General features: G+C 36.3%; 1 protein-coding gene across 1 annotated transcript in view; it reads right to left on the bottom strand.

Annotated features, from left to right (window-relative positions):
• The window catches only part of LOC145673916 (guanine nucleotide-exchange factor SEC12), a 62,948-nt gene that overhangs the window by 26,589 nt on the left and 9,177 nt on the right, over nucleotides 1–27,182 (bottom strand). The window contains exons 2-3 of the mRNA XM_081743734.1: nucleotides 3,192–3,417; nucleotides 2,724–2,880 (exon numbers count right to left, since the gene is read on the bottom strand). Coding sequence (XP_081599860.1) covers nucleotides 2,724–2,880; nucleotides 3,192–3,417 — 383 coding nt within the window. The remainder of the gene's footprint in view (nucleotides 1–2,723; nucleotides 2,881–3,191; nucleotides 3,418–27,182) is intronic.

The raw sequence follows: 27,182 nt of genomic DNA on the forward strand, positions 1-27,182 counted from the left end.
TGCTGCTATGTAACTTTGTGACTAAGATTATGAAGATTGATATGAAATTTTGAAAAATGCTGAAGCATTGCTTTTCAGGTCAACTGAGAGCATGTCTCTTATTACTCTTTTGAGAAATTTTGAAGGAGTAATAAGAGACAGGTGTCTCTTATTACCCCAGTTCAACTTTAAGTTTATTTAGCGCATGTGACGAGTGTAACCTGCTAATTTTTGTATGTAAGAAGTAAATAGGAAAATTCCTACTCTGGCAATTCAGTCAGTCTGAGTCTGTGCATAGATAGTGACAGTGGAGAATATGCTTTAGACCAACTAATTTCATCATCAACTGGTGAAATTTTGCCAGGAGAAACTGATCCAACCAGAGCAGAATCTTGCTTAGAAATGTATTACGCCGTGTACTACGATCTTGACTGGTATATTGGAAGAGTCTGGGGATTGCTTTCCCAGATGAAGGACCGTACAAGGTTAAATTTTTGGAAAAAGAACTAAATGGTTTCAATTGGCCTGCCTATGATGACATTCAAACAGTGACATCCAAATTTTTGTTTTATGGATCTATCAAACTGGATGGAAATGGAAATGGGCCATTCCAGATTTCCAGAGGATAGCTCCAAAAAATTCGTTGTGTTTATAGCAAAGTGAAAAAGGACTTCAGAAACCAAAACAGAAAGATTAAATATGGCTCCTCTTCTTTTGGTAGGCCTAAGTGTTTGTAGGATTATTCTTAATATTTGTTAAACACATGCCTATATGCAACAGTTCTTTTTGGCCTATACATTTTTCCTATGTTTGTTTAAGTGGTCCAGTCTAAGATAATTAATAAGGCCTATCTACTATAATTATGTTACATTAAAGTGTAAATTACATTTATGAGGTTTTTAAATGTTAACTTGGATTTTACATGGGCTAGCATGACATTTCCAAACTCTTTTGTACATTTTTCATATGATCATTCGACTGCACATCGTAAAAGGTTTAATATTCATCTTACATATTTTTCGAAAATGTAGTTTTACATAGGTTACATTTTACACAAAACTTGGACAACAATAGGCTTACATTTTTCAATGCTCTCTTCGTGTATGATTACAATTTAATAGCTTTTACAATCCATGTAAGTTAGCTAAAACTATTTTTCAAATGCGGTGTTTTTTCTTCATTGAGGAACTTTTTAAGTTCATTTTTGACATTCTCCAGAAAATTTCTTGTCAGCATTCTTTTTTATTTGGTAGTGTGAGTTTTATCCATGATGTATCTAGATTCCGTAAAAAGCAACTATACTTTGTTTCAATGGTTTTTGATATTTAATACTCAGGCAAATAAATTTTCCGAACGAACTACTGAATTTCATTTTTTAAATCTTGATATTTCGAGAACGTATGTACAAATTTCAGATCTGAAAAAAGTAAATTGTTCAGAATTGTCTGAAGATTTTTCCTTAAATAACTACTCATTTTCTATTCTATATGTATGAGTACTGAGAGTCATGTCTCTTATTACCCCTTAGGGGTAATAAGAGCCACTGACTTTAACATTTTTTTTTTTTGTGAAAAAGCAACTGAAAAAATGTCTTAATACATCAGCAGGTTTTATTTATTTTTTAAAGTACAATCACATATATTGTTTTCTAGTTCCTCAACAAATCAATACAAGTGCAAGAATATTTTTTCCTCTCTTATTATCCCGGCCTCCCCTATATGTTGTTCCCATTGTTATTTAATACAGGTCACACTATTATTATTCAATTCTGGTCACCGTTCTGTTCAATCATTGTCAATCCCTACAACTGTCTAGTTTCTAAATAGTACGAACAATTTACTAAGTAGTATTGTAAGTTCAAATTGATAGTTTCGTAATTAGATTAAAAAAAAAATATATATATCTTAAGCTTAATAATATAATCTCATTGTCTGTCAAGTGTACTGGTATCCTGATTTAATTTAAGCTCTTTTGTTCTTATGTAGTATTATTCGTAGGTAGATCTTCTGATTCTCGATGTAGTGTTTTAAAGCGTTTATACCTTATCTACGAAGTGCTTTGTTGTGGGTAAGTCTGATATCGCGAAATCACTCCCTTTTGGTAGATATAGGGAACAGAATGGTGACAGTAATCGAAGAATAATAGTATGTACTAGTATTAAAAGTTTATACAAGAGGTATTGTAACATTTTATATATAGTGAATCTTTAGTTATACGTCAAAATAAGAAATTATTAACAACAATTAAGATTATAGTCACGGAAAAAATAACATTAAAAATGTAAAATATTATTTTATAAGTAATACGATGTTTCAAAGAGTGAATTAGAGTCATGATAGCTTCCAAGAAACAAGTAGAGGGAGTACAGTGCAGGTAGATTTTGAATGTTATCAAAGTATTTGAATGTCATATACGAGAGTAAATTGGAATTTTTTTGAATTGATTCAGAAGGAAGCATTTATGGTTCAGGAAATTCCTGAATATATATACAGTAGTCTTATATTCCCTACAAGGTTACATGTTCTAATGTTGAATCGTTCCCTCGCTTCAGGTATAATTGTGAGCCAATGGAGCCATATCAGCATATCTACTAAAATTCCACAATGAAATTTCGTGACCATTTCTTTACTGAACTTTGGTTGGTCAGTTTATCTTACTAACTTAGACATTAACAGATCGAGGAAAACTAACAATAAATTCCAACGAAAAAAAAAAAAAAAAAAGGCACGAAAAAAGAAAAATACCTGAAATCTGTTTGAATGCTGTCCAATGGTTTAACTTCAAATTTGAGTTTTTGGTATGAATTTCTGTTCCTATCAATCTTTGTACTATTTTCTTCAGTCTCATTCTTAACATCCTGCTTGTCTTTTGATAACTTCCTGTGTCTCATGCTGTCTGCATCTGAAAATACGAAATGTTTGAGGAACATTAAATGAGAATACGCTTATTAAGACTGACCATCGCATTATCGGACTAGAGAGGTAAACAGTTGAGTTTTGCGGTTTTAAAATGATTATGCATGTATGAATAAATAAATAACAAGAACACATAACTTTCAGGAGTTAAATTTTGGACTCATGCCAGATAATAAGAAAACTGATGTAGTAAAATTGTGTATATCATCATGCACTAAATGTCCTATTTTTTCTTATTATTAAAGTTAAATTTCGAAAGCGAATAGCGAAAAGAGTAAAACATGGAAAGAAGATTACCTCCGGCACTTTTATCTTTAGAAATGGTTTCACCATCTTCTCTACTATCTACAACCTTCATATTGATTTTATACAATTGGCAATGGCTCTCTTGTCCTGCGACGAAGTAGGTATATTTGCCACAGCTGTGAGCAGCACAATTCATCACAACGGTGGGCCCAGTTTCATGTCGTATCACCTCTTCGGCAACAAATCGACGACCATCGTGAGACAATTCAAATATTTCCTGCAGAAACAGAAGAAAAGAAAAACATTCAGATTGGTCGCTTTAGTAATACTAACTAAATTAGAAAATATATGATTAGATATAGTACGCTCGCTCTGGTAACCTTAATAGTAAAGCTTTTATTTCCAAATAGTATTCAGTAGCAAAGACCATTTTAATTAGTTGAAAACTGACATTGAAATATGCACCAATTTCCAAATCTTGTTAAATCCATCATGGCTACAGATGCAAAACCAGTTAAATCTGTCTTCCATATTCAGTTTTATAAACTGTTAAATCCCATTTCTGCAATTAACGTCATGAGAAAAGCAGAATCAAACCCGGTTAATTCCATATTTCAAGCAATTTGAGTCTTCGTACTGTATAAGATTAGTTTAGTAGTCTGAATATTTATTGCAACTCTTTGTAAATCATTCGAAATTTTCTATTTCAACACTTGCAGCCTGAACTTTCATTATTTTTGTGTTTTTGGCCTGAGAATTGAGGCACTAAACGTCTTGACCTAACTGTTCGTGACGTGCTTCTGTGCTAATTGGCTTTTCTTTAATAATTACTAGATAAACGAACGCAAAATCGAAAGAAAACAATACAGTAGGCAGTGATGATAATAATTTTGTTGTTCAGACAACACCAAAAATGTCTAGAAAACGTGCACGGCATCTGGAAAACTGGACACGAAATGTAGCCAAAAATATAAGTTAAGTGGATTATCCTATGGTTTGAAGTCATTTGTGTTATTTTTCAGGGTAACTTTTTAGTTTGAGCAGAACCTCTTTTTTTAAAAAGGTTCTTGTCAATTAAGGTTTGAAATTAGCCCTTAATTAGCCTATGAGTCTTGGTACAACTAATTAGCCTATGAGTCTTGGTACAACATGTTTAAAGATTCAAAGATGCGAAATATGAAGAAATAATTTAAAATTTTAGTATTGGTCTACATTAAGGAAAATACTGTAAGATCATGGAATGGAAACATGCCACCAACGAAATATTAAAAAAAAAAAAAAAAAAAAATCAATTCTAAAAATTTCGCAAAATTATTCTACAAAAAAGCTGTACAACAGTTCTGGTCCAAGAAGAACCCTTTTTAAACTTCCAAACAGACACTCTGAAACCAATTAGCAAGCGAGGAAAGACTATAAGATATGTCCTAATCGACACAGTTCCGAGGGTACATTGTGTCAAAGAAGAGAAACTGCTTGACATTAAGCGGCTTTTGTTGTTACATTTTGGTGAAAATTGGGAAAGTAACCCAAAGTTTACGTTTTACAAAGAGGTTTCTGCAGAAATACGAAATCGAGGGAATGGTGCTGCACCAGAGGACGACGAAAATATGAATTTCCATTTGGTAAAAGATGATGAAGAGGAGCTTATATAACTCAATTTTTGTTCATTTAGATCAGTTGTTGTCAATTCAGAACAAAATTAATGTAGCATTCATGTATCAATATTCATTTGTGCCAATGTATAATAATTGACATTTTTTTCCAATATTTTAGTAGGCATAATACTGATTTCTGACTCTTGATTTCCTTACTTTTAACAGGCTTTGTATCCTGAGCATCAACAAAAACGGCGCTCATCCAGATGCAAAAGCTGTTTTTCCATTTACATTCGCAAAACCAGTTAAATCCGAACTATTTTCTTCAATAACTCAATTCAGAGACTAGCGTGATTATACAGCTTTCGACAGACCAACATTCACATTATTCTTTCTTTTCTAAAAAAAATTTATAATGTTATTTTACAATTATGACGTGTTTAAAAATTTTCTCGATTTGTCACAATTTTAAAATGTGGATTTAACGGTTTTTTTATTCGCCTACTCAACTGATGGCAATGATAAGATAATATGAAAACGGGAGTACCTACATAAAATGCAAGTACATTGTCGCGACGAAGATCAAACCCAAACCTGCGTTGGACTATGAGCGATCCACATGACTGGCTACTCTCTACATGACAAATGAAATGGTGTCTTTTAAACTTAAGTCTCATGGTTATACCTTTAGACTAAAAGAGATGAAAGATCAAGAAGACCATACTGAGCAGAGATGAGTTGTTTACCACAGTCATCGTGTCCCCTATAGCTATTCTCCAATCGAGAACTGTCAGTACCTTCGAGAATTATATATTGATGAACTATATTCCCTATCTGTCCCAATGTTAAGCTATTACTGGAATGCCTCATATTTATAAGGCATTAAAACTTCTCATGCAAAGTTCTCGCGCAATTTAAAATCCTGATGGGAACAGAACTCTTCGGATATAAACCCGAGCAATTATTGCGGAAGCAATAACAATAATACGCAGTACTCTCGAATTTGTACCACGTAAAGGAGTTTGGTTTGTGTAGAGTGATATTTTCTCTATACTGAATCTTAAGAGTGGTAAACAATGATTAGAGTCGAAATAGAATATACTCTTGCGACGCTTAATTGATTGCAGAAGACAGCTTCTCTGTATCTATTATCATTTTTACTCCATAACGATTCTTAATACCGTAAATGATTAATTTTCTGTCACCTCCGGTTTTAATAGTGATATTGCATTGGGAGTGGCATTAGTACCTCCTCCAAATCCATCGACGACTCCGGAGCCAGTACTGTGATTTATAGTAACCCGTCGTTAACGATATGTGTATACACACCGCCATTGACGCATCACATTGCTGAGGCTGACGCCTCGCTACCGCTCAGGTTCCTTTGTTGCGCTCTTGCACCATGGCATAAAACCAACTTGTTACACCATAACGATTTCCGTTAATACCGGTTTTAATAGAAATATTCGAGTAGAGACGAAATTTGGTCTTCGAACGCTTAATTAAATGCAGAAAACCACTTCTCGCTATCTGTTACTGCTTTTTTTTCAATCTATAACGATTAACGTTGAAATCGGAAGTGGTTGATTTCTACCACTTCCGGTTTTACTATAGAATTAAAGATGAAGATGAATTGTATTCTTGGGATACTTAATCGACTGAAGAAAACCACTTCTCGCTATCCATTACCGTTTTTTGCTCTATAGTGACCAACGTAAAAACCGAAAATGGTTAATTTCTACCACTTCGATCCTAACTTTTGATCCTCCACATTCTGATTAAATTTGGTGGTGCAGGGTGTCTACTAAAATCCCAAAATGAAATTTCGTGACTTTTCCTTTCCCAAACCATAAAATTTAGTAACATTTTCAAGAGCGAATTAGGCCGAATTTTCATGCATGCGATAGAAGCGTGCTTTGCTTGCAATTTGGTAGCGCTAAATTGCTCTACTAAATCCGAACACATACATTTTGGCGATGAATTTTGACATTTCATAGAACATTTTCCAGTTTATACTTATATTTGTACAGATGATAAAAAAAAAAAAAAAAAAAAAAAAAAAAAATCGTGACCCAAAAGCTAAATATCGTGACTTTTTCTTGACTTTCATGACGGTTTTCTGATTTCGTGACTTTTTCATGACTTTCGTGACCGATAGATACCCTGTGGTGACACATCAAGTAGTTCTACGATCTTTTGTCTCCCAGATGGACAGGGTAAATATATAAAGAATTTTTGGTAAACCAAACTCCTTAAAAACCTAATAAACGTACGAAAATATTAAAATTTGACTAATTCTTACTTTAGAGCCTCTTACAACTTACAGGTCATCTTTATTGCAAACAACTATGAAACCATCTTTATACATTTACAGTAAAATATTTCTTCTAGTAATTGTTTCTAAACATTGACGAACTTCCCCACACACATTCCAGCAATTTACCGGTATTACGCAAAATTTCGCAGATGACTACACTCCTTCTTTCAAGGAAGATATGTTATCGGAAGTGGTGAAGCAACGACCAAGTGAATGGTCTAAGAGCTGCTATTTTATTTTATGGTCCTCTAGCTGATGAAGAAGAGAGGGACAGTTGTTAGTTTGAGTGGTAGCCACACTGCACAATATGACTGAATGAGAATGGAAAGTAGATATATTAACGATAGTTTTTAAGATTACGATCAAGCTGATTACAGGGTAGTGTACAGCAATTTATTTTAAGTATTAAAAACATTTTTATTTAAACCAGTTTTTTAAAATGAAAAGTTTAAATTGATTTTTTTTTTATTACTATCATTCGCTGTGTTTGTTTCATTGCATACTACAAGATTTTAATTTGTGTAGTTCGATTTACACCTAAACGTAATATAGATTTTGAAATAATTCATGGATTAATAGAAACTTTTCAGCACATCTTAATGCATATTTATTACAAAATTGCAACTTAAATGTGCAATGTACTAAACCAGGGATGCAAATAACCACTCGCCCACTCACCCGGGGTGAGTGGTTCATCGGTGCAGGCGAGTATTTAATATAATACCGAAGATAACTAAATGATTTCTATTGTGGGATGTGGGCTAGTAGCATTTTTCTTGGGCTAGTAAAATTTTGTTGCTTATTTGCATCCCTGTACTAAACTATACTTCTGTTTTTTACAGTATATGAGTGCACGTCGTTATGCAATATTATTTAATACATTTTAAAGATTTATTAATTAAATATCAGAAAAATTACGTTCCGTGATGGATGAGTTTCTGTTTCTACTTAACATAACAGATAAGATAACATTCATGTCAGCGTTAAGAGATATAGCCTGCCTGTTTGCTTTGAAAAACTCGTACTTTTGGATAACGAGATTTAATTTTCAATAATTTATTGAAAATGCAGTACTTTATTCCAAAGTCTCAATTTTATTTACTTTTAAAGACAACGTCATCTCAGTATTGGATAGATAGTTCACTTCCGTCTTGGATTATTAATTATGCTAGCTTCGTTAATGAGAAGTCCTAGGTTCAATCCCAGGATAACACAGAACCATGGGTTATCTTCACTGCCAACAAGCAAATGATAGAATGGTACCTATACAGAAGGTTCAGGGAGACACGTTTCGAACGGTGTAAATCGAGCGGGGGGAGGCTAATGGTTAGTGCTTTTGCTTTTTACTTTAAAAAAAAAAATAAGGTAATTAAATAAATAAAGTAAATAAAATGAATTAATTGACTATTTGTGTTTTGTATGATGTTCCCTTTCCTTGAGATTACATGCTATGTTGAATGTATCACTGACTAGTGACACCGAACCTACTGGGCCCGTATGGGCTCGTCATCAACAGTCACTGATACACTCACCAAGCCAATCATCTACGGAAAATAGAACTCAAATCTGGCCCGAAATATAAAGCTTCCAAACTCTCTTCCATCTCGACTCACAGTCCGATATCCAGGCCTGCAGTTCATCATCCACATCCCATCCGGAAATAGGTTGTGAACCACGACTACAGACACAGGACACCGACCTACGAGTGGAGCTGGCAATGAGCACTAAGAAGATCTTGATGTTGTCTGTGAAAGCCCTATCTGAATTTTTTTTAAAAAAAAATCTTGAAACAGAATTTTGTAACTTAAAAAAAAAAGTCCAAACTGAGATTTTGATTGAAACTGATAAATGAGAAATTTCTACAGATTCGGTTGTTTTCAACTCGGTCACACTAAGGAAAGTCTCTTCCCTGAATTTCACAGCTATTTCATTTCCCCAGTAAACTTATTCTATACATACTGCTCTCTGTTTTGATCATGCTTCGCATGCATACCGAAAACATCAACTACGTATTTCTATCACTTCTTAAAACTACGAGATAATTAGATTCTGCATTCGAAAAGAAAGATGTTTTCACGGCTAGTAACTTTTATTCGAAAATATTCATGAAAATAGTGTTGGACAAAATATTTGAAAACAGGAAAATCTTTACATTAAACTGACATACCCATCTACGAAAATTAATACGATCGATTTCTATATCTTTCAGAGCCAAAAACATTGTTTACTTTGTACATATATTCCCAAAATATTCATTTAATATTCTTCATTTAATATTCTTAGCTTTCAAGACATTTACACTGAATCGACACGCAAAACAAATGAAAAGACACAATATAAATACATTACACAAAATGATACTTCACTGCCTACTGTTGTGGTTAGCTATTTTTACTTTGTTTTATTTCTTTGGTGCTTAAACTTCTCTGTGCATGGAGATTGTGGCCGGCATCGAGGATTTACGCTCTTCGCTACCTCTCTTACAGCTCGGACCCACTGAACAATCTAGCACAGGTAAATATTCACTTACATATTGACATAACTTAAACCTAAATCCCTATCCTAACTACACTAACTTAACCTAAACAAGAATATATATATAAAAAAAAAATCACACATATTTTTCATGAAGCACCATCCTTATTTTGTATTTTCTATTTGTTTCGCTACCACATTCAAACCGAAGACGCAGTGGTTACTTGTATTAGTGTCGCTCTGAATCTTTTAAGTTTCTTGAAGAAGAAGAAAAGGTATTTACTGGTTATTATTAAAAAAAAAACTGAAATTTCTAAGCTTGATGGGTATCAGTTTTAAAATATTACGAAGGTTTAGCCTATTGCTGAAAGTTTTCAGTTACCGGTACGCAAAATTCATGTACCCTTGTACTTAAACTGTAGCCGTGAATCTGACATTTACAAAAAATCAACGTTTGGAATCATTTTGTTTCAAAACCAAAGAAAACATGCCAAAATAAACAAAACTTAATTTCGAGCAGTGTTACCGAAAAGGAATAATTTCTAAGATTTTCAGGGAATCTAAACATCTTTTCCTCACTGGGGGAAAATGCGTGTGTGAGACACACATTTTCTTGTGATTACGACAATCGCTCTGTGCTGAGAATCTAGCTTTCTTTCCCCCCCCCCCTCATTGAATGAAATCACGATGTCACATTGACCGAATCTGCATGTGTGCGACGTTGAGGGAAACTTTACGCACTTAACACTTCATGATATGAATTTCACACATGCACCAGAAAATATAATCACACATGTTTGTTTGTCGAGACAAGGAAATTTTGAAGCCAAATACCTGGAGTGAGTTTTCACTTGCACTGGTTCCTACTTACGTGATTTCATCTCTTGAACAGAGACTAAACGGATATATTAAAAAAAAAGTTTACTGACGAACAAATCCACTCGAGTCTTCTGGGAGACTCTTCAACTGTGGTCCCAAAATAATTTGTTGATACCACCTACTGCAGCACCGATCTAAAAGCCATTGAACATCACTCAACTTCCTCTTCTTCGATGCCTGCACAACGACTCAATATTCACTCTCCGTCACCGTCTCCTCTAGCTTCTCTTACGTTCTCTCGTTGACCGAGAACGTAAAATTTGCCAATGGGCTCAATCCGTAACGATAGACAACTTCCATGCTAGTATCCCTTATGCCATACGAAATCACTTCACAATTTTGAATATTATAGGTTTTAATAATTTTGTTATAACACCAAACACAGCACGTTTATCTTTGCTGACAACTTCTGCTACTCGCCAAAATGAAGAATTTATCACAGTTTTAACGTAACCACAAATTATTCCACAATTTCTGCAGACGCTAAACACTGCACGTCTGTCTCCTGAAATGGCTGACGCCGTAAGACGAAGAATTACATGAAGATGATCCCTAATTGGAAGATAATCATGACGTAACTATCGGATGATAGGCTTCTGTGCGAAGATCAAAGAAAGCCGAAATCTCAGCCGCAGCTGTGATTGCGGATTATCCAATCAGATAATTTTACTTCGAAACAAAGAGATGCACCAAGAAGAAATTATGGCTGACTTTCTTAATTTGGAATTTTGAAGAAGATTTTACGAAATAAAATTTTTAGCTTTCTTGTGAAGATTCCCTATGCCGAAATATGAATGAAAATAAACCGAAAATCATTGAAAAAGCTGGAATATACACTTATTTGTCTAAAATAATGATATATTCTTGGATAAATACGTAAAATATACAAACTATAATTAATACTCATGTAATCTTCATATAATATCCACTGAAACGATCTGTTTTACTAAAATTACGCAAAATTCTCGACCTACGGTTTTCTCTACTATAAATAAAAATTTTCTCTTACATTCTAAATAAATTTTAAACTTTTCCCTGCCAATATACAAGGTGCTCAAAAGCATCGGGCCATGTTACGTTATGCTGAGCATAAGGTAACATCCTCCGGGAGCTTCGGAGAAAAAAAAATCTGAACTTATGAGTTCTTCTTAAGTTTTTTTTTTTTTTTTTGTTACTACAAAATTTTCTGGAGATTATACAAGACAAAACATTTCTAAATTCTCGATTCTAATCATAACTATACATACACCCTATATAATATTCTAACCTAACCTTAACCTATAAACTAAGTTTTTTTTTTTTTTCATCCTTCTAATAATTCCTTTCTTTTCTCTTCGGAACAACGAAACAATTTTAGATTGTCAAAACTCTGAACTCCTATGTTTTCTCCCTTCAGAGTTTGCAATCTCGCTGAATTTCGAGTTAGAGATACCACTTTGTAAGGTCCAACGTAGGTATGCATAAACTTAGCGAATACCCTTTTTGGTATCGACGACACATGGTGAGTTTTCACCATCACCAAAGAACCTTCTGTGACGATGTCTTGCTGTTTCCGCAGCTTTCTCTCTTTCTTCGGTTCTGCTGCCGGAATAGAAACTACAAATTTCTTGTCTTCCTTTACTTGCACCGTCTCTTTGGGCCAAACGAAGTTTTCTTTGAAGCTCTTGGATGCTGAATACGATAAGAAACGCTCCGCTGGAGTACATCCGAGAGCATCACACCAAGAGTGATTGCACAAATCTTGGGCTGCTTTTAGAAAATTACTCCATTTGGACTGGTTGTCACTGCAATACAGGCGGAGAATGCGATGAAGGTCACGATGTCTGCGTTCGATAATGCCATGGGAAGCTGGATGGTATGGCGTGGTAAGTATATGTTTTATCCGGTGTTTTTGACAAAACTCTTTCCAGACGCCCGATAAGAACTGCGGACCTTGGTCACTCACCAAATACTTCGGGTATGGTAGCTGATAATAATATCTCTTTTCCAGGACCGCCACAATCTCTCTTGTGTGTGCCGTCCGAAGAGGGAAGAAACACACAAAACGACTGTAGACGTCCAAGATGGACAAGATATATTTATATCCCTGGCTCTTAGGAAGAGGGCCGACCAGGTCGAGGCATTGCTTCTCAAAGGAAGAAGACGCCTCAACATGGCAGGGCTCCTTTCTAATCACCCTGTAGGAGTACTTGGTTCGTGCACAAAGAAGGCACTCTTGAATATACTTTGTAAAAGTCTCACGCATACCTCTCCAATGGAACATGGCCTTAGCGAACGACAAACATCGCTTCACTCCAAAATGGCCTTTATTGTGGATTGCCGAAACAATATTTTTCACTGAGCTGGAAGGAATGACCAGCAACCAAACAGAATTTTGAGAATTTCGGACGTAAACTAAATTATTCTCCACACGTACCCTAGTATTGTTTTGACAACCCTTCCAAATGGTATGTAATTTTCTACAATACGGATCTTTCCGCTGTTCTCGCTTCAGTTCCGTGACATTCAAGAAGTCAGTGTCCTCCGCGGTCAAGAAATTTACAAAATGATCCTCTTCTGCCTGAGGAATTTCTGGAGGATAGCGACTCAATAGGTCTGCGATTTCATTGTCCGTGCCTTTGATGTGAATGAACTGAAGATCAAAGCGTTGCAGTTTAAGCAGAAGACGCGTCGTTCGAGCATCTAGGTTCTTTAAACTGAAAGCATATGTGACTGCTGCATTGTCACAATGGACCGTAGTCCGTCGACCTAATATGAAGTATGAAAATTTTTCGCAGAGGAAAAGAACTGCAGCTAATTCCAACTGGAACACTGACAACGAGGCCTCGTGCGGTTTTATTCGCCGACTCGCATACGCAATAACCTCCGGATCATCCTGTCCCGGGGGATATTGCGCCACATAGCCGGCCAACGACTCCGCAGACGCATCGCTGTACAAATGAAAGTCAAGATTGAAGTCCGGTTGCGCAAGTGCGGGAGGACTACTTAAAAGTTCTCTCAACTGATCAAATTTTTCCAGTAACTCCGGAGAGTATTCAATCTTTCGATCCTTTTTCAGAAGATCATAAAATGGAGCTGTTAACCCCGCAAAGTCAGGAAAATGTCGCTTTCGCCATCCCACGAGACCAAGAAATCTTCGTAAAGCTTTCTTAGTCCGCGGCAGAGGAAAGTGACGGATGGCCTCGTTACTTTTTGGATTAATTTTGACTGATGATCCCGAAATAATGTGGCCAAGAAAAGGAATTTGTGATTGAAGAAAATTGCACTTTTGAAAATTGAGCGAAAGATTTGCCGAACGAAGAGTTTCAAAGACCTCTTCCAAATGTTGAAAATGTTCGTCAATAGATGATGAAAAACAAAGGACATCATCAAGATACACAATAAGACAATTTTTGAAAGGTTCTAAGCCGAAAAAAGTATGCATGATTGATTGGAAAACTGCTGGAGATGACTTCAAACCCATGGTTAGACGTGTCATTTGATATTGACGACCTTTGTAAATGAAACTGACATATTTGTAAGAGTCTGGATGGATCGGGACACTGTGATATGATTGCGTACAGTCCAACGAGGTGAAAATGGTTGCACCACTGACTCGCGCGATTAGATCGGAGATCGGTTCGACTTGAATCTTTGGTGCAATCACACGCTCATTGATACCACGCAAATCAACTACAGGCCTTAGTTCTCCAGACGCCTTACGCACAATATGTACAGGGCATCTGTAAGGTGAAGGACCTTCTATGATGATTCCAAGTTTCAACCACTTGTCCAGCACTTGCTCGAATTCCTTTTGGAGGTGAACAGGTACAGGATACAACTTTCCTACCACAGGAACGTCGTCTGAAAGCTGTATTCTATACGGCTCAACCTTCACGACTCTGGGATTCTCTGTAAAAAGACAACGAAACCTGATTAACAAAGAAAATAAACGATTCCTAGAATCTGAATCTAAATCAGTTCTCTGAGAAACAAAATTTTGAATGTCTTCTTTCGAAATAGCTGGTTGGTATAAAGAGTCTTCCTCTTTATCCGATGATACTTCCGCAACTGTGACTCGACAACAATGCTGCTGTTCCAAGTTGATGGAGATGGTCTGTCCAGAATCAGTCTCAAGAGAGACTTCTTTCGATTTGCAATTTAGAAGAGCACGATACCGAACGAAAAAGGGGAAACCTAGAATACAATCTGTTTTTAATTTCTGAATCACATATACTGGAACCTCGAAAACGTAACCTTGAATCGTAAAATTTAGAATCTGAAAACCCTTGACTTGAAAAGATTCGTCTCCTGCGAAACCTCGTAATGAAATGTTGGATTTTGGACGAAGTTTAGCTGACGGATAAATCTCCTTGATCCTCCTCCAAACGTCTCCAGACAACAAATTCGTATCCGCTCCAGAATCAAGGATGCAAACTAAAGTTAAACTCCCAACTGAACAACTTAACGTGGGTGAAGGATAAGTTAACAGAATACCTTTCTCCGCACTGGAGTCACACTCCTTCTCGTCGATCACGAAACGAATCGAGAACAGAGGCGTGCCCAATTTTGTTTCCCGATTTTCGGAATCTGCCAAAACATTGAATTTTGAATTTTGAGGGTTGATATCAAAATCGAACGAGGTTGTTACCAAATTGGAATTTTGACTATTCGCTAACCGATCTTGTTCTTTCTGGGGAGTTGAGGAATCCACATCGCAGTCCACACTCTCCCCTAATGAGGGCTGCGGTATGCATTTCCCAAATTATTCCCGTTCGTTTCCGGTGGCTGAGCCATCGTAGGTACGAATGTCGTATATTGCGGAGGCCATCCAGTGGACATCGCCATGTTCACTCCTGGGGAAGAAGTGGACGTGGGAGCCGCCACCCCCCCTCCAGGAAGTAAATTCGGCGCGTATCCCGGATAGGCTTGCGCTCCCGCTGAGGTCATCGCGTTTGGCGCGCATGTCTGAGATGTACCCCGCGGATACCCATAACTCATCGCTGCTGGATAGTAGCGTTGGTTGTACCCATACGGAGCATTCCGATTTCCATTACCATCTCTTACCCAATTCGGTCTTCCTTGATTGGGCCAAGGTCTTCGAGACTGAAAGTTCCTTCTTCGACCCCTGCTTCCGGAAAATCGGTCATCTCCTTTGCCATTGGAATTTCCTTCCTTCCTCTTGCCTTCGTCTTCCTCCGTCTGAGACGAAGTATCTTTGGTGGTTTGTTTCCCTGACTTTTCGGCCTTTTTGACGACTTTCGCCTGACGCACCTGAAAGCGTCTAAACTTCTTGTCAGTGACCGGTTCACTCGGCTCTGGATGTCCCTCTATCTCAGCTATTTTCACCATAAGGTGTTGAATGTTTTTCGGCTCAACAGCCCTCAACAACTTGGCATCACCAGCTGGTAAACAATCCAAGACTATCTCAATAAGTTCGGTTTCATCCGGGTGCTGTGCCACCGCATAATATTCTGCAACAATTTTCCATGCAAAGTCCGTCAATCGGTTGTACTTCGCTCGATCATACTTCATTCCCTGAATGAACTTCTTTTGCAACCTTTCCATCCTTGCCGAAAAATAGTGTTCCCGAAACAGACGCACAAAGTCTGCATAACTATTGATGTCTTGACACACAGTCTGAAACCACGTCTTGGCCCCAGCTGTTAAGCAACAAGGTACCAAGGTTAGACGTTCGTGTTCTGATGCCGAAATTACCTTAAAAGTTTGTTCCAAATTTTCTAAAAATGATCTGGCCAAACCGTATTCACCAGAAAATGTAGGTAAGTGATTTAGTTCAGAAAGTCTTAAATTTAGAGTTCGTTTACCAAAGCCTTCCTCGCTTTTACTGGGGTTCACGGGAGAATTGTGGCCAACGACGGGGCTCTGTGCACCCGAGTGATTTTGACCGAAAATAGAATAGTGTTGGTAATTTTGTCCAGAAGTTAAGTTATCTGGCATTGATACCACCGCGTGACCACACATTCCCTCCTGAATTCCAGCACACGAAGGAGTCATGTCTGCTGCATTACTAGAGGACACCACATGGTTCAAACGACAACTAGTATCGGAAGATCCTGACACCTGAGGTGGAACTAACAATGGATTCGACCTCCTGGACGACGCCTGATAACCTTTTGTCTCAACACAGGACGTATGTGACTTGTTTAAGTTCAACGTATGTGAGGATAATTCAAAGGGAAGGACATTTGTGCCGTGAATGTTGGTCGGCTGACAGACAGAGACAGTCACCGTGGGAATAGTACGAGTCTCCCCAACTGAAGAGACCGGTACATCCACTTGGATGTCTGACTCGGTCCCGTCAGACTCGATTCCATCGCCGACAACAAAGTCTCGCGATCGTTTACGTCCACACCGTTTATCTTTTCTTTGGTTTTGTTTCTCTTCCAACGTCTGAATCCTGGCTTCAAGTGCCTGACACGACCTTTGGGTACTCAGTTCGAGATGTGAGAACTCCTTAGTCAAGTCATCACATCGTCGATTCTGCGCCTCAACCGATAACCGGAGACCTTCCTCAACGGCATCTACCCGCGCGTCTATTTTAGTCTGATAGTTCCCAACAGAGGTATATAAATCGCGAACTTCCGACCTAACAGCCTCTACGTCTTCGTTTACACGAGCCACTTTCTCATTAATCGTTTGCAACAATTCAACTTTGACATTATCGAATTTTTCATTCATATCCTGAAATTTACGGTCAACCTGATTACTCATCGCCTGAAAGTTACTATGAATATCCTGGAATTTACTGTCAACCTGATTACTCATCGCCTGAAATTTATTGTCCACCTTTTCAAATTTTTCATTTAACGTCAAAGTTAAAGTTTGACTAAATCGTTCCATCATGGCCGCAAAGTCCGTTAATTGCACACTTGAACCGGAAGCTACGTTTCCTCGACTTCCTTCCTCCTTGTCAGAATCGTTCGGGCTACCCTGCGTTACACGTTCACCTTCCTCACTCTCGGTTTCCGATGATTTCGGAAGTGGCAACAGTGTCACCTGTTTCGCCAGGCAAGGCTTACATAGCCACGGCTCACTACTCTTGTCTAATTCCTGCACTAGTTCCTCTGACAAACCATAACATTGGGCATGTACCCATCTAAAACAACTGTCAAAATAAACACTGAACCCTGCAATTTCGTCACTACAGCATATATATTCGCTCGGATGACGAGATTCGTTACTCGATCTGCTGCCCACAGACATTTTCACTTTCATTAAGTTTGTTTCCCACAACATCACGCACATACAGATCCAGAAGTGACCATGATTCATTCAATGCAGCGATTGTCATAATGATCCCCATTACAAATACTCTGCTGTGATTGTTTGTTTTCCTTAGCGCTCGCGTAGGATTGAAACAACAGAAATCCTGGCTAATGGGTCGCCATTTTTACTTTAAAAAAAAATAATATAAATAATTAAATAAATTTACTGAATAAATTGATTGTTGTGTTTTGTATGATGTTCCCTTTCCTTGAGATTACATGCTATGTTGAATGTATCACTGACTAGTGACACCGAACCTACTGGGCCCGTATGGGCTCGTCATCAACAGTCACTGATACACTCACCAAGCCAATCATCTACGGAAAATAGAACTCAAATCTGGCCCGAAATATAAAGCTTCCAAACTCTCTTCCATCTCGACTCACAGTCCGATATCCAGGCCTGCAGTTCATCATCCACATCCCATCCGGAAATAGGTTGTGAACCACGACTACAGACACAGGACACCGACCTACGAGTGGAGCTGGCAATGAGCACTAAGAAGATCTTGATGTTGTCTGTGAAAGCCCTATCTGAATTTTTAAAAAAAAAAATCTTGAAACAGAATTTTGTAACTTAAAAAAAAAGTCCAAACTGAGATTTTGATTGAAACTGATAAATGAGAAATTTCTACAGATTCGGTTGTTTTCAACTCGGTCACACTAAGGAAAGTCTCTTCCCTGAATTTCACAGCTATTTCATTTCCCCAGTAAACTTATTCTATACATACTGCTCTCTGTTTTGATCATGCTTCGCATGCATACCGAAAACATCAACTACGTATTTCTATCACTTCTTAAAACTACGAGATAATTAGATTCTGCATTCGAAAAGAAAGATGTTTTCACGGCTAGTAACTTTTATTCGAAAATATTCATGAAAATAGTGTTGGACAAAATATTTGAAAACAGGAAAATCTTTACATTAAACTGACATACCCATCTACGAAAATTAATACGATCGATTTCTATATCTTTCAGAGCCAAAAACATTGTTTACTTTGTACATATATTCCCAAAATATTCATTTAATATTCTTCATTTAATATTCTTAGCTTTCAAGACATTTACACTGAATCGACACGCAAAACAAATGAAAAGACACAATATAAATACATTACACAAAATGATACTTCACTGCCTACTGTTGTGGTTAGCTATTTTTACTTTGTTTTATTTCTTTGGTGCTTAAACTTCTCTGTGCATGGAGATTGTGGCCGGCATCGAGGATTTACGCTCTTCGCTACCTCTCTTACAGCTCGGACCCACTGAACAATCTAGCACAGGTAAATATTCACTTACATATTGACATAACTTAAACCTAAATCCCTATCCTAACTACACTAACTTAACCTAAACAAGAATATATATATAAAAAAAAAATCACACATATTTTTCATGAAGCACCATCCTTATTTTGTATTTTCTATTTGTTTCGCTACCACATTCAAACCGAAGACGCAGTGGTTACTTGTATTAGTGTCGCTCTGAATCTTTTAAGTTTCTTGAAGAAGAAGAAAAGGTATTTACTGGTTATTATTAAAAAAAAAACTGAAATTTCTAAGCTTGATGGGTATCAGTTTTAAAATATTACGAAGGTTTAGCCTATTGCTGAAAGTTTTCAGTTACCGGTACGCAAAATTCATGTACCCTTGTACTTAAACTGTAGCCGTGAATCTGACATTTACAAAAAATCAACGTTTGGAATCATTTTGTTTCAAAACCAAAGAAAACATGCCAAAATAAACAAAACTTAATTTCGAGCAGTGTTACCGAAAAGGAATAATTTCTAAGATTTTCAGGGAATCTAAACATCTTTTCCTCACTGGGGGAAAATGCGTGTGTGAGACACACATTTTCTTGTGATTACGACAATCGCTCTGTGCTGAGAATCTAGCTTTCTTTCCCCCCCCCTCATTGAATGAAATCACGATGTCACATTGACCGAATCTGCATGTGTGCGACGTTGAGGGAAACTTTACGCACTTAACACTTCATGATATGAATTTCACACATGCACCAGAAAATATAATCACACATGTTTGTTTGTCGAGACAAGGAAATTTTGAAGCCAAATACCTGGAGTGAGTTTTCACTTGCACTGGTTCCTACTTACGTGATTTCATCTCTTGAACAGAGACTAAACGGATATATTAAAAAAAAAGTTTACTGACGAACAAATCCACTCGAGTCTTCTGGGAGACTCTTCAACTGTGGTCCCAAAATAATTTGTTGATACCACCTACTGCAGCACCGATCTAAAAGCCATTGAACATCACTCAACTTCCTCTTCTTCGATGCCTGCACAACGACTCAATATTCACTCTCCGTCACCGTCTCCTCTAGCTTCTCTTACGTTCTCTCGTTGACCGAGAACGTAAAATTTGCCAATGGGCTCAATCCGTAACGATAGACAACTTCCATGCTAGTATCCCTTATGCCATACGAAATCACTTCACAATTTTGAATATTATAGGTTTTAATAATTTTGTTATAACACCAAACACAGCACGTTTATCTTTGCTGACAACTTCTGCTACTCGCCAAAATGAAGAATTTATCACAGTTTTAACGTAACCACAAATTATTCCACAATTTCTGCAGACGCTAAACACTGCACGTCTGTCTTGTAACGTACCGGTTTCCCGGTAACGACACATTGATTATTTTGTTGCCTATTCTATTGTCTGGTGGCCCCCGTATAGTTAAACTCACTCTTGTTTGTTCTATAACATTGGTGGCACTCGTATAGTTAATCTGTGCAGTGTTGATATAGTACATGGATTAGTTTGTTGTTGGTGCTATTGTTTTGTTAGCACCCATATAGTTAATCTGTCACTTTTGATATAGTTAATGTTATAATAATGATATTTTGTTAGGTTGATTCTTCATTAATTTTCCCTTTAACTATGTTTGTTTTATATGCAACTGATAGATTATTTTTGTTTGGGTGAAGCTATCGTCCTTGAGATTAGTGACGTACTTTGTAGAAGAAGAAGAAGTAAAAAGATATAAACAACAGATTACCGGTGGCGGATCCTCCTGTAATTTGAAAGTCAACGTAGAAAATTTTCACTTTTGGACTTTAACCTTATCGAAAGAGTTTTCAGATCAAACCTTGATATTATAGGATTTAGTGTGGAACAGGAGGATCAATAAAAATTTAGTAAAATGCATTTTTGGATGCCACCCGATAAAGATTTGGTGTAATCCGCCATTTTGTGGAACAGGAATAATATAGCGGCTGAAATCCAGTTATAAAGGGAATCGACAGCCGAGCTTGTGAACTTTTGGAGGTGGAAGCCCTTGGTACCTGAAACCTAGTCACTGTTTTTAAGAGAATTTGCTGCCATTCAGGTAACATACTTTAATAGCTTTATTCGTCCAAGATTGAAGCTGCCAACTTAAGATGGCGCCTCGTGGGCTGCAATCATAACATCGCCATAGCGACACACTAGTATGAACATTAACTGTTATGATAAAACCAGTTCGATTAAATATGGAAAGGTTTTGCATTACGATGTATAGTTAAATCAGTGTTGCGTCACGCATCTTATGCATTTCCTATACATCTCTCCACTAGAATGAAATTTTATAATACTTGATTATAATAGTAGTCTGTCAACTTCAATCAAAATTTGTTTCGTTGTCCGTATTATCATTAGCTATGATCACTGCGAATAATATTACCGTTACATCTCGGAAACAGCTTTCATCACGTAAAAATCTCGATCAATAGTGGCCTTATGTGTTTATTTAAAGGGGAGTTCAGCTTTGGGTTGCTGCTCTTCATGTATTAAGACTGACTCATTATTTAGATGAGGTCAATTAATGGTGCTGATTTGAATATAAATAATTATTACTGTGAAATGCAATTTGTGATAAATATTGAAAATGCGTTCTCTCGATGTCAGATATTTCATCTATTGGATTTTTTTTTTGTAGTTGCATGTCATTTGTAGATAGTTCATAAATCATCATCGCGAAGTAGTTGTAGTGTATTTTAGTGTATGGCTGGATTAGTATATGTATATGCTCCTGCTCCTGCTTTGAAATGAGTTGATAAATATGGCAAGCAGTTTGTAGCAATGCGTACCGCTAATACACTTCCTGCATACCTGGCGAGTGGTTAGGTTTGGTGGAATTCACTCATTGTTTTGAGACGCATATTATGATGATTGTAAAGTTATTGGATCGGATCAGCCCATATCAATTTTATGACGTACATGTATATGTAATGTGTTTAGTCAGTCTTAGTAATATTCCGTAGATGGCTACTTATCATATTATGACTAACAAAGCTCCAATATGAATGATCTAGCTAAAGAAATGAAAGCAAAATGTTGTAATGTTTCTAAAATTTATTAAGTTTGAAATACAATTGAGTGATACATTCTAAATTTGAACATTCTCAGAATTATTATTAAAGTATGGACATATATGGACTAAGGTCGGCAATACGATCGTAATTATGTTCTCTTGAAGCTATTATCAGTCCTCGTTGTAATTTTTTTTTTATTTGTAGCATTGATATGGCTTGGAACAATAAAAGTAATTTTGTTCAAATTAACATATTTATTGAATGAGTGTGTTCTTGCATTAATGCATATATACATTTTTTCCCTTTCTTACGTAACTAATATATATCTGCAAACACAAAACTATAAAAATAAGATAAATAATTTCTTTGCAGATCTTACAGCTGGTATACAATTCTAGAAAGAACCTATAATTATTTTATAAAGAAATTGCGTTCTGGGTTAAATAGCTATCGATATGGATTTTGTTTTTTTATTTTTTTAATTTTATGGCAGGAAAGTAAGCGTAATAACTTGGCTTAATTCAGCCTGGATTTATTCCTTCTGATATTATGATTAGTTTTTTTTTTTTTTTAAATAAATAGTGCTTCTTCTTTCTCCTGTTTGTAAGGAGGGAGAGGTACGTTTCAAAATTGGCGACCTTTCAGCTTCAGGATTAATAAGCTTTTATAACTAGAATATGTATTACTGGTGTAAGATCTTATAGTTAGAACTAGTGGAGATTTCTATGGGAGATGTTGGAGATGCGTGACTCAAATAATATGTAAAGATGAGTGAAGTGGAAATCAGTCAACACGAACTAGAAAAATGTGGGTATTGTGGTGAATGTGATAATTCAAAAGACAGATTATTCATTAGTTGTGAACAATGTCAAAAATGTTTTCATGTAAATTGTATTGGATTAACCTCTAGTGAGTTAGAAATTATGAAACAAACTGAGAAGGATTGGTATTGTGCGGATTGTCAGATCCCACGAGAAAAGGACTTAGGTAATGATGAATGTGCTGATGATGTGGTTAGTTCCGGTGTGGATAAAAATGCTATTGGTAATAAAAATCCAAGGTCAGCACAATCAGTGCCGAGAATTGAGATAGATGGGGGACCTCTTTTGGAAACAATAAAATCTCTTATTACAGGATTAGAAACAAAAATAGACAATAAAATGTCTTCGTTAAGCACTCAGATTAGGAGTGATATGTCTTCGTTAAGAGCTGAAATTAATAATAACATGGCTTTAAGTATAGGTGATTTAAAATCTGATATGTCTAGGATGAGTAATGACATTATGTTTTTAAAAGAATCGTTTTCCTCTATGAAAGTCAGTCTAAAGAATGAAGTTGTAACTGAGCACGCTACTAACGGAACAGAAATAAGAGCTATGGGGTCACAGTTAACTGATAGTATTATATACACAGATACCCAAGCAGTCAAAAATTTCTGTGGTGTATTAGATGAAACAAATGATAATTTGCAAACAAATGACATGGCTGCGTTAGAAGCGCCTGAGGTTAGGTCTCATATCAATGTTGTTGATAATAATTTAACTGATGAGACTGATTATTACAATGATGTAGAAGTAGTGATAGATTTAGTTTGTAGTAGTAGATGTAAGTTAATAGGTGTTGATAAATATTTGTTAAAAGAACCCCAAATGATAAACGATAGCTCTTTAATGTATGCCTATTATGAAAAAGATCCATATGATAGGGCAGCGAATTTTAGTAAAATAGATACGGTAAGATTTCGTATAATAAATGACGACATTGAGATTTTCTCCTGTAATTGTGATAAAAGAAGTATGATTGAATTTAGAAACCAGAGAAAAGGGATAGAGAAACCTAACCGAATAACGATTAGAGATTTCAACTTAAAGAGATTGAAAGTGTTTATATGGTTGATAGGAAACTGCTCTAGCCAGGGTCGAAGACATATGATAACTGGAAAACACTGCCGGAAGTGGCTAGAAGCACTTCATAGGATTAGACAGGCTAGAATCTCACCGCCTGTATTAGCTCCCCCAAATGTGAAATTGTAGACGCGGATTTTTTTTTTTTTCTTGTTTTGCTCTTGTAATTTTAATAGTTTGTTAAGTTACGTTTTGTGATGTTCTATAGTTATTGTAGGATGTAAAGGATTATATGTGATGAAAGAGGGTAGGATGTAACTTAATTTATAAATTTCTTTTCTGGTAGCCTTATCTAATCTAAAATTAAAAAAAATGTGTAAAAGAGCAGCAAACTGAAGAGAATAGTAAATATCGTGAGTTGAACGAAAAAAACGGTAAACAGAATAAAAGTGTTGGAAAGACACGTGATTGACGCGTATAGACATGGAAGGGAACAATGCAAACAGAATACAGAAAACTTAAAACAACTATTGATAAAGCAAATGGATGAGGAGAAGGTTGACTACGAAAATTTGTCTCGCGACCGTTCGAACAGGTAGGAAATAGACGAAATAATCAGGCAAGTAACGATATTCAAAATCCTGTAGGAATGATGTAGAAACAAACGGAATTGAATGTAATATATTCAACGAGAGTAATGAGAATCAAGCATTTGAATTAGGTGAAACTCAAACGAGCCGCGAACGAGAATATGTGCAATTGAACCTTTCTTCGTCAGATACGGATGAAGGAAAGAACACCCCTCAGATTAAACATACGCGTAACAATGTTAAAAAGAGAACTTCGTGCAAGAAACAGGTGTCCATCATTGTCGAAAGGTTGGAACGGTAGATGGTAGAGTAAGGATAGAAACCTCAGGTCAAAGTAAAGAAGATATGAATTGGCAAAACAGTCCATCACATAAAATGTGCGCCGGATCTTATTTGCGTGAATTACACCATTTTCCGCGATTCGATGGACAAATGACTCAAGGTGTTGCCCAGATTTTCCTTGATGATTTAATACATACCATGAACATGTATGTATTAACTGACCAAGATCGTATGTATATAATTGCTCGTTGTTTAGAGAAGTCAGCGAAGATTTGGTACATAAGTGTGATAGGTCGGATTAAAACTTTCCAAGATTTTGTGAACTTGTTCAAACTGCAATACCTATCGGAACGCATGGAGAGGGCACAAAAGCGTCGGCTCTCTTCGTTACGATATGACAAAAACAAATATGCCTCTTTATTAGATTTTGTTCGGTATATTGTTGAAACATACAATTCCATATCTACATCGCCATCTGACCAAGAGTTGAAAGATTTAGTTTTAGATTGTCTTTCTAGCGAAGAATCAAAAAATCCTCAAATTAGGATCTGTTAGCACTGTCCAGGACCTAATACTCAGAATAGCTGAGCTAGAATGCAACCCTAATAGTAATCAGGAAAATTTCAGTGGCGTGAAGTTTCAGAGTAGGAAACCACAAATACGAAAAACTTTTATAGACCAATCTAAACAAACCCGGATTGATAATGCCGTTCAAACAGACCCTATGAACAAAGATAGTTCTGGGAAGGAGAATATGTTAAATAGTCAAAATTTTAGAAGTTTCAACGGAAGACAACGTAGAAATTGGAGAAGAAGTAAGAATCAAAAATCTAATTGGGGGGTGAATGAAGGTAATAGAATCAGACCTATGATAGAAGCTCAACACTTCCCTATGATGTATGGGAATGGACCAATCCCTTACCTGGTATCTGGGATGTATAATCTGAAACCATTTGGGCAATATCCTCCAGTACCAGTAGTTAGTTCGCATTTCTCTCCTAACATGCCAGTTGTAACTTCAGTTACATCCACATTGAAATCACCCTATCCTTCAGTCACTGTAGAGTCAACAAATAATAATCGCGTTTATGGGTAATTCTTCTCTGTAAATAATAATAATAATAAAATAACCATACGAAATGGAAACCCGTGTTAAAACCTGCGCAGGACTTACTTGATTATTCGTACAATAGCACTATTAACTGTACGCCTGCGGAATTATTTATTTCTTTCTCAGCAGCTGATAGGTTTCGCGAACAATTTCCTTGGCCCCCAGAATTGCATAGTGTCGAGAATTCGAGGCGTTATATCCAGGTGGAACCTCGACTATTTTCAAAAAGGAAAAGAAATTTACGAAAGAGTTCGAATCGTCTGGTAGAGATTAAGGAAGGAAATTTGATAATGGTCCGAACACATTTTCTTTCTGATGCTTTTAAGAAGATTACACATAAGTATATGCCTGTTTACACTGGGCCTTATGTGGTAACAAAATTACACAATAACTCTGTTTGGTTAAAGGATCTAAAGGGGAGAGAAGTACCAGCACAAAATTTATGTAACATAAAACTTTTTGATTGTTCATTAGAGAAGCGAGAAGAATTGCTTAAAGATTTCAAATAAAAAAAATAATAATTCTTATTATTATTTTTTTTTGGCCATCGGGGAAAAATGTAACGTACCGGTTTCCCGGTAACGACACATTGATTATTTTGTTGCCTATTCTATTGTCTGGTGGCCCCCGTATAGTTAAACTCACTCTTGTTTGTCCTATAACATTGGTGGCACTCGTATAGTTAATCTGTGCAGTGTTGATATAGTACATGGATTAGTTTGTTGTTGGTGCTATTGTTTTGTTAGCACCCATATAGTTAATCTGTCACTTTTGATATAGTTAATGTTATAATAATGATATTTTGTTAGGTTGATTCTTCATTAATTTTCCCTTTAACTATGTTTGTTTTATATGCAACTGATAGATTATTTTTGTTTGGGTAAAGCTAAACAAGCTAATTTTGTCACTTTTGTAACTTCCCATATAACATTATTACCTTGAAACTACGGAACATTAGCCAATTATATTACAGTAAATATTAGAATAACGTAAATTATTAATCGGGAAGAACAGTATACATTCAAAACAATATTTTGAAATTAAAATGAATTCGTTCCGAGACGAAGTGAGTTGGTACTATCGTCCTTGAGATTAGTGACGTACTTTGTAGAAGAAGAAGAAGTAAAAAGATATAAACAACAGATTACCGGTGGCGGATCCTCCTGTAATTTGAAAGTCAACGTAGAAAATTTTCACTTTTGGACTTTAACCTTATCGAAAGAGTTTTCAGATCAAACCTTGATATTATAGGATTTAGTGTGGAACAGGAGGATCAATAAAAATTTAGTAAAATGCATTTTTGGATGCCACCCGATAAAGATTTGGTGTAATCCGCCATTTTGTGGAACAGGAATAATAT

This window comes from Thermobia domestica, chromosome 2, assembly GCF_964235325.1.
Source record: "Thermobia domestica chromosome 2, izTheDome1.hap1.1, whole genome shotgun sequence".
NCBI lineage: Eukaryota > Metazoa > Arthropoda > Insecta > Zygentoma > Lepismatidae > Thermobia > Thermobia domestica.